The 8,543-nt window shown below is 47.8% G+C and overlaps 1 protein-coding gene across 1 annotated transcript; it reads right to left on the bottom strand.

Moving 5' to 3' along the window:
• Positions 1–750: 750 nt before the first annotated feature.
• IRX1 (iroquois homeobox 1) lies at positions 751–6,116 on the bottom strand. The gene is made up of 4 exons (XM_063398429.1): positions 5,815–6,116; positions 2,185–3,196; positions 1,581–1,653; positions 751–1,208 (listed from the first exon to the last, which is right to left on the bottom strand). Exons 1-4 carry the CDS (start codon positions 6,076–6,078, stop codon positions 1,151–1,153), a joined length of 1,407 nt encoding a protein of 468 aa, XP_063254499.1. The 5' UTR covers positions 6,079–6,116; the 3' UTR covers positions 751–1,150.
• Positions 6,117–8,543: the final 2,427 nt, after the last annotated feature.

The following is an 8,543-nucleotide window of genomic DNA, read 5'->3' on the forward strand; positions in this document are numbered from 1 at the left end:
TATTAGCACCTCAATGCTCATTTAGTGTTCTCATTCAGGAGAAAAAAAAATAAACACTCAAAATATTACACATTTTAACGGACCGTCTTTGGAAGATTAATGCCTTTATAAAACGATAGATCCTGTCTCTCAGTCTATTTTCAACCAGCAGATCGGAATCGCAAAACTTTCTTCTAAGATTTCTAAGATGAGCTAGAGGTGCCTTTTTTTTTTTTTTTTTTTTCCTACTAAGATTGTATTTAATCTCACAGGAATTATCTTTCTCCGTCATATTTCCTCTGTGATTATTCAAAGTGCATATCGCTACAAATAATTCTTTTTCCTAAACTATGATTTTTTTTTTTTTTTCATCTTGGGTGGGAATATATACCAAAGCACTAAAGCTCTTGATCCAGTTTAGCAACCAGTTTAGACAGCAAAGTTAGGCACTAGAGAACTGTGAGAAAACTTGTCCCTTTCAGTTTTAAGAAACTATTTTTTAGCGTAAATGGAAGTCAGGTCCATTTATGTCTGGAAAATGGATACTACAGAATACATCCGAATCACCACAATTGAAAAAAACCCTTTAATTTTACTAAGGCAAGAGCCAGCTTCACTCAACTTCGTAAATTTGCATGTATGAAAAAGGAAGCTCGCAGCTTGCTTTTCGCAAAATACCTTGAATTTGCTACTTTAAGTTTCAGTTACCCAATGGAGGAGCCTTGACTTTTTAGAAAACAAATTATAAATGTTTGAATAGATTTGTAATGTATGTATAAGACCTGTAGCAACAGAATACATACCTGAAGAGAGCTCATAATTTCATTTAGTTTATTAGACAAAAATATATGATTTAGACAAGTTTTGCTGACGTGTTATTTACAATCTGAAATCACTCTATATACAGAAAAAAAGAAAACCACAAACACATGGGAAACATTTACCAAACAAATAATCCAAGAATGGTTAGAATAACACGATCTGAAATGGTACAATGAGGAAAGGGATCCATCTACAGATTTGTGAAATGCTTTTATGGATTTGCACCACCTTATTGCAAAAAGAGATTGATGGGAGTCGTTTACACCGTTTCCTTTTTTTTTTTTTTTTTTTTTCACTCTCTCTGTCCTTAATACCAGTCTCTATAATATTTTTTCACCAAATCATTTAATCAAGCAGAAGGGAGAGCTGTTAAAATTCTCGGTGTTCCCTCTTGCTGAGCCAAAGAGCTGCAGACGGGGGAGGGAGGAAGAAAGAAAAAAAAAGACGTAAAAATCTTTCAGAATAAAAATATCTTTTTTTTTTAATTGCCTGTCTATTGCTATAACATCTTTGTAAAAGATAATCGCACAAAAATCATTGTCTCTGGTGTAATTAACACAAGATTTTTGAGATCTGTTAAGTTTTAGAAAAGTTACAGTCTGACTACGTACAATTGCACTTTAGTCTAAGTTTGAAAAGATTAAAGCAACTCCTGTGCTGTTCTCATTGTCTGTATGTATTATTATAGTGATGATTAGGTGTTATAATTAGTCTTTGTTATTCAAACACTGTTGCACATAAGTAACATTCCTACAGTGAAAGCAAACAAACAAACTCACTTGTCACGGACAGGCTGGAAGGGCGATTTGAGCTGCTGGGGTGGGGAGTCAGTTCTTGGTACATTTTCTCTTTCTAGAATGAGACAAAAAAAGAAAAAAAAAAAAAAAAAGAAAAACAGGAGAACCGTTTTAGAATAACAACAGTAAAAATCTGGACGCTGTGCAGAGAACACATTTCCCTCTCACCCTCCTGATCAGATGTGTACAGATACATGTGTACGTGTGTACAGCACTGTACCCTGCTTTCAGCATGTAAGTAGTCTGCAAGCTTTTCTTGACACATTTTTTACTGTCATTGAAATTATTGGGAGATGAGGGTCATGAAGGAGGGAAGGAAAGCTCAAACCTATTCGTTTCACTGCTCTCTCCCTGAATTTTCATCTTACTTGATGGGCATATAGGGTGAGAATGTAATAGGCCACGTGAAATGTGCTTAATGTATGTGACCAACACGCTGGGTGGGGGGCCGGAAATCAACGCTAGAGTAAACTGCAGCTCCATTAAAAGCAATCAGTTACACCAGTGTGACACCATTCCTCAAGGAGAAGTTCACGTGCGTGTGTTGGGGGTGGAGGGAGAGGTGGAAGCCTGATGCACTAATTACCTATGTGTTTGGGACTGGTCCTCTCTGAAGGTTTTTCACCGCTTAGAGCTCCCAGGGTTGCTGTTAAAACAGAAGATTGTTGCTGGGCCTGGAGGTGGTGATTGTGATGAGCAGCATGGTGGTGATTTACTCCCAAGAAGGACCTCACATTTAGAAGGGAACTCTGAGTGAGGAAAGCCCCATTTGTCCAGTTGTGAAATTTGCCAATCTGGCATGTGTAGAGTCCGTGGCTAGGGAGAAAAGCAGGGTGCTGAATCTGAGAAGAGTGGTTAACCTGGGGAGGAGGGGGAGGAGGAGGAGACGATTTCAGGGCACCATCAGGACTGGTTGCCGTTTCTGCCAAAGACCAAATCTTGGGTTTGCTGTGAGATGGCATCTGTAAATTGTTTGGTCCCCCAGGACTGAGGATTCTCGTGCTATTGTCAGAGGCCTCCTTCACCATGGCCAGCGCGTCTTTGGGTTTCAGCCCTTCAGACCCTGGCAGTGCTAAATCCTTCTCCTTTTCCAAATGCTCCTCTTCACTGCTTTGTCTCAGGAGCTCGGGCTTCTCCTCCTCTTCCTCGTTGCTCTGCTCCTCATCATTCTCATCGATTTTATCTATATCTATGCTCTCCAGGTCAATTTCCTCATCATCTTCATTCTTCTCAGGGTCCCCCTCATTGTCACTCCCGAAGAGGTTTGCATCTTCTTGGTCCTTACTCCTGGAGCCCCAGGTCACCTTGTTCTCCTTCTTGAGCCGCCGGCGGGCGTTGGCGAACCAGGTGGAGACCTGGGTGAGGGTCATCTTGGTGATGATGGCCAGCATGATCTTCTCGCCCTTGGTGGGGTAGGGGTTCTTGCGGTGCTCGTTGAGCCAGGCCTTGAGGGTGCTGGTGCTCTCCCGGGTGGCATTTTTGGGCCGCCCCGGGTCCCCGTATTGGAACTGTCCGTAGGGATAATAGCCGGGGGCAGTGTGGGCAGCAAAGGTAGCGGGGTGGACACCCGGATTATCTTTCAGCTCGTACTGGGAGCCCTGCAACACATTCAGACAAGCGGAGAGGAAAAAGCACATCAATTATCTCGTTAGCGTCTCTAACAGACCTGAATAGGCTACTCCGGGAGCCGGAATACGCCTTTCAGCGGTGCAAAGGGTCTTCACAGCCAAATTCGGCCCTGCCCGCTCCAGGCTCTTCACATTTAGGTCATACAGAGAGGTGTTCCCAAATGATTCCCCCTTCTTGCAGGGAAAGGAAAGAGAGGTGCTAAGAGGGGCTCTGACAGACATTATGAGTATTTTCTCCGCAAACCAAACCAAACCAAACGATGGAAACGCAGCAACTTCGCCTCGGCGAGACAATTCACTGTGCCCTTGAAATTATCAGGCACATAGAACAGGTACTACACCGCAGTTACAAACTAATGCCCGCGCACAGCGCCGCATTCATCTGCAAAGTACCCAGGAGGATGTTAGAAATGCATGCAGAGCATTCTTTATTTTTGCTCCTAGTGAAACGAGACCGGGGAGGTGAATGCACAGCTTTAGTACGAAGAGACTTATAATGTGAAAGATTTTCCACACACATGCCAACACCACCATCCCCGCTCCCCAAACCATACACCAAGATTCTGAAGTGAAACATTAACTTCTAACTGTTAGAAGATCCTTTAAACTCTGGAATGAAAACTGATCCACGCATTGTAGAATATGGATATTATCATTATTAAAGTAAACACTTTATCTCATAAGTTTTACTTTGATCTGGCCAGAGCAAACACAAGTTGTTTACAAGCGTTTAGAGACGGTGATTTATTGCAATCAATATTCTTTTTATCATCAGTAGTAAAACACAGCAAGTCAAATTATCCCATCAGGTGTTTTGGTAAAGAACATTTTATCTTTCTAGGAACCCCATTAGGCCTCGTTATTACCGCAAATTGTCCAGATATTAGCCCAGTATTTTTGTTCGTGATTTACAAATGTTTCGAAATTTAGAATTTTTTTCAAAACATCACCGTCATGGTCACTATAATAAAATACCAGGATACTTTGCGAGTAGGAACGGGAACTGTTCCAAAATAGCTAACATTTCAAGCAGTTTTCTATCTTTATTTCTTCTATTATGATCTAGCCTTTTTTTCTTTTTCTTTTTTTTCTTTATTTTTTTTCCTAGTCTAAAAATACTTCCTTCATATTACCATGTCATAATTTATGTCAGCTTTAGAAATAGACCTCTTCAATAATGTTTGCGAAGAAACTAATTTAACTTTGTCAAACACTTAAGAAGGATCATGTATTTTAATTTCAGAGACATCGCTTATACACAAAGAGTAGCCCGATGTAATTTTTGTAATGTGTTACAGAGTAGACTTTCTGCACTCCCTTTATTCTGCTGTCTTTTGTTATTGTTGCTGAAATGATATTTTTTGTGTAAACTCTGTTGGGAATTCTTTTGAAGAAGCCACTTGTAAATCACTCATTGCTTCTGTCTCAACTTTTACTGCATTTTCAAAATCAAGGTTGAAAAAAAAAACAAAGTAGGAAATGCAAGCTGTTGAAAGTGACTTTATAGGAAATGTTTGCAGTATAAAAATGATCTGTTTTCAGATGCTGTCGCTTGGTCAACAGCATATTTTCCTATTTGCCCACATATATGTATTAAAACCCCTAAGAAGTTATGCATTGCGTGCATTCAGTTATAAATATTCACACTTTAATGTGTCGGGGCAGAGAAAAGATGGGCATTTAGAAAATGAAGTGGAACCTATGCGTAGCGCCGCCGAGAATTTTGGTGATACCGGCAATGAAAGCGTTTCGTTTTCGAAACGACACCGGATATAAAAACAGTTTTTAAAAAACAACAACAAAAAAAGTTTCACCTTCTAACTATTACATTCTTAAGAAAATGTGAAATTAATCCCAAGGATAGTCTGGGCGGCGACAATTTCTCCTAGAATTAACGCAGATAAGCGTTTCTGCCTCGATGCATATAATGGGATGTAGATGCCCTCTTTCGCTTCATGCAAATCCCATCTATGATACCCGCCATAATCAGAGTATGAAAAGTTCAAGGAACAGAACGGGACATTTTCCAGGCTTAAGGAAAATGCCTTGAAATAAACCCGCGCCCCAGGTACCGACACTTTGGCCTTTCGGACGGAACCTGTTTATTGCTCAGCGGCAAAGAGAAGTACCAAAAGGGAAGAGGAGCGCGGTGGAAAGCCCAGTGAAACAGCAGGACCGACAATATCACCCGTCAACAACACCACCAATAACAACAAAGAATGAGAAGAAAACAAAAAATAGCCGAGTTGCTAGGGAAAGCCAACAATACGGAGGCAGGAGTCCTGCTTAGCGGTTCCACTGCCAAGAAAAACTCGGAGGAGTTTTCCCCCGCTGGAACTACGAGGAGGATGGGGAGCTGCCCGAGCAGACGGAGCCCGCGGTCCCCAGCCCCTCTCTCCCCCGCAGACCCGTCGACAGCCGCGCTTCCCTCTCCGCGGAGGACCTCGCGCTGGGAATGAGCCGCCACTGCAGCCGCCCCGCCGCCCCCGCGCTGGGCTCCGCAGCCTCCGCCCGCCCCCGGCTCCCCGGCCCCGCGGCCGCGCTCGGCGGGCCCGGGCAAGCGCGGGGGCAGCGCGGTGCTCACTCACCATTTGGGAGAAGAGGCCGAGGTCGGCGGTGTAGGGCAGGAAGGCGCTGTAGTTGGGGGCGCTGTAGGGGCTGGCGTACATGCCCAGCACCGAGGTGACAGCGGCCGAGCCGCTGCCCAGCTCGGCGCCCGCGGGCCGGCCCGAGGCGGCGGCGGCGGCGGCGGCGGCTGCGGCGGCGGCGGCCAGCACCCCGGGCCGGTCGCTCCCGTACACCGCCTGGCTGGCGCTGAGATACTGCGGGTAGCCCAGCTGGGGGAAGGACATCTCCGGGGCGCGGGCACAGAGGCGGCGGCAGCAGCACTGGCGGCAGCAGCAGAAGCGGCAGAGATATAAAAAAAAAAGGAGGAGGGGGGAAGTGGGGGGGGGGTGGGGAAGGAATTATACCAAAAAAAAAAAAAAAAAAAGAAAGGGGGAGGAGGGAGCCTGCTGAAGAGCTGGGGAGGGGAGCGGAACAAACCCGGGCTTCTCTGTATCTCTCTCTTTCTTTTTTCTTTCCCCCCCCCTTTACTGGAGTCAGGCAGGGCGAGAGAAAAGAAATCGAGCCGATAATTTTCTTTTTTCTTTCTGATTTCTTTCTGTCAGATATATATTGCACCCTAGATATGGAGGAGGAGGAGTGTGGCAGGATTCAGTGGGGTGTCTTTCCTCAAATCTCGGCTCTTCTGTGCTCCTAAATCCCTTAGATGTGATCTGATCAACAATTGAGCTCCAACTGATGTGTCTGCCCTTAGGTCCTAGGCTGATCTTTCAGATACAATTTGAAGTTGATGTTTTGATTGGCACCCACTTGAGCTGGAAGCGCCGCCCCGCGCCCCCCGCCCGCCCCGCGCCCCCCTCGGCGCAGCACGTGGTGCGCAGCCCGGCCCGGCCCGCTCGGCTCCGAGCCGTGTGCGTGTGTGCGTGTGTCCGCGCAGCTGCTCTGCCCGCTCCCAGCGTATTTAATGTTTAGCAATGGGCTCCTTTCAGAAAAGCCCCCACTGCTGTATGACAACCTGTCTACACGATTTTACAGCTGTCCAACATTGGGGTTTTGCTGTTTCGCAGCCTTAGTGTGTCCCCTTTTAACAAAAACAACTGTGTTGCTGGGTTTTTTTCCACCTTTAACATTGAGTCCCCCTTGTCGTCGTTGGATTCAGGAACAAACGAGAGTGGCCGTGAGAGGAAAAGGGGGCTTTGCAGCCAGGCGACTTGTAACAATCTACCACTACAAAAAGAAAAAAGAAAAAAAAAAAGAAAAAAAAGAAAAAAAAGAAAAAAAAAAAAAAAAAAGCGGATAAATAAATAAATAAATGCGATCTCTCTACAGCAACCCACAAACGCCACTCATACACGAACAAATATGCGCAACTTTGCTGAAAGTCAAAAGGCTCCTAGCAGTACTTCCCAGAAGAATCTTTAGGGAAAAAAAAAAAGAAAGAAAAAAAGAAAAAAAGAAAAAAAGAAAAAAAAGAAAAAAAAAAAAGACCCGCAGCGATGCGATCCTCCCCACCGCCCTTTCTCCTCCTCATGTCCTGCCGAGGGATTGACACTCAGGGACAATTATCACAGGCATTGCGACAGTTCTCGGAATACTGGAAATAAATAATCCCGCAAATCAACAACCTCGACATGTATGCCGAGGGGCACAGAGGACCCCCAGCCCTCGCCCCCGAGCGGGGCTGGGGTTTAGGTGGTAACCGAGTGTCTTGTAGGTTGTCAAAACTTCCATCCTCCCGTTTCAGTGGAAACCCATTAAGGGAGTGAAACAGGGGGAGAGGGACGGGGGCGGGGGGGACACTGGGGACACACACACGAAAGGACCCAAATGAGCTCTTTCCATTATGATCATTAACAGCAATGATTAGAGGAAGGGATTTTTTCCTCTCTTCTCCTTTTCCCCTTGGAGAGGGGTGGAAGGTGCAGCGGGAGACAAAGGACTTCTCTGCGAGGGACCCGGCCGCCTTAAGGGAGGCGGGCTGTCACCGCGGTGCCCTGCCTGCGGTGTTGTCCGGTTCCCCGACGTGGCTGGGCTCGCCCGAACCGCGTTGGGACCGAGAGAGTATCGCACCGCCCGGGCGGCATCGCAAACTTTCCCCTTCCTACGGCTGCCGGGGCCCTCCCAGCTCCCCCGCTGTGGAAAACGAGGAGCGCGGGGGCGGCGGGCCGAGGGCTGGGAGTTTCTTGCCCCGACCTTCCCAGCCCCGGTGGGGCTGCCAGGGGCCGCTCTGCCCCGCGAGTGCAGCGGGGCTGCGCTGCCGCTCCGCCGCCTGCGGGGAGACTCCGCGGGGCCGGGCCGGGCGCTGCTGTCCCTTTGGCGGAGCGGCCCGCGGAGGGGCGAGGAGTGCCCGTGCTCGGCCCAGCCCTCGCCGCCGCCGGCCCCGCAGCCCAGGAGCTCCGTCTTTGTGCTGAAGGGGCGGCCGAGGTCTTCTTTAGGGGACGGCGCGGCGCGGAGTGGCCGCAGACGCAAAGGCCCGCGGCTTTTCGGGATGCAAGTGTCTGGCAAGACAGGGAAGTGTGGGTGAGAGGGGGAAGGGAAGAAGGAGGAGGAGTGGGGGGATGACGGGTGTCTCCCTCACTCTCCCGAGCCCAGAGCCAGAGCCAGCCCTAAGGTTCGGGCCGCTCCGCGGGGCTTCGCTCCCCCTCTCCCAGTTTGCAGCGCCGGGCTGAGCCCGGCAGCCCGGATCCCGCCGGGAACTGCCCGCGCGGGAGCGGAGCGAGATGCCTCCCCTCCTGCCAACACCCCCGCGGGA

Source organism: Prinia subflava, chromosome 1 (assembly GCF_021018805.1).
Source record: "Prinia subflava isolate CZ2003 ecotype Zambia chromosome 1, Cam_Psub_1.2, whole genome shotgun sequence".
Taxonomy (NCBI): domain Eukaryota; kingdom Metazoa; phylum Chordata; class Aves; order Passeriformes; family Cisticolidae; genus Prinia; species Prinia subflava.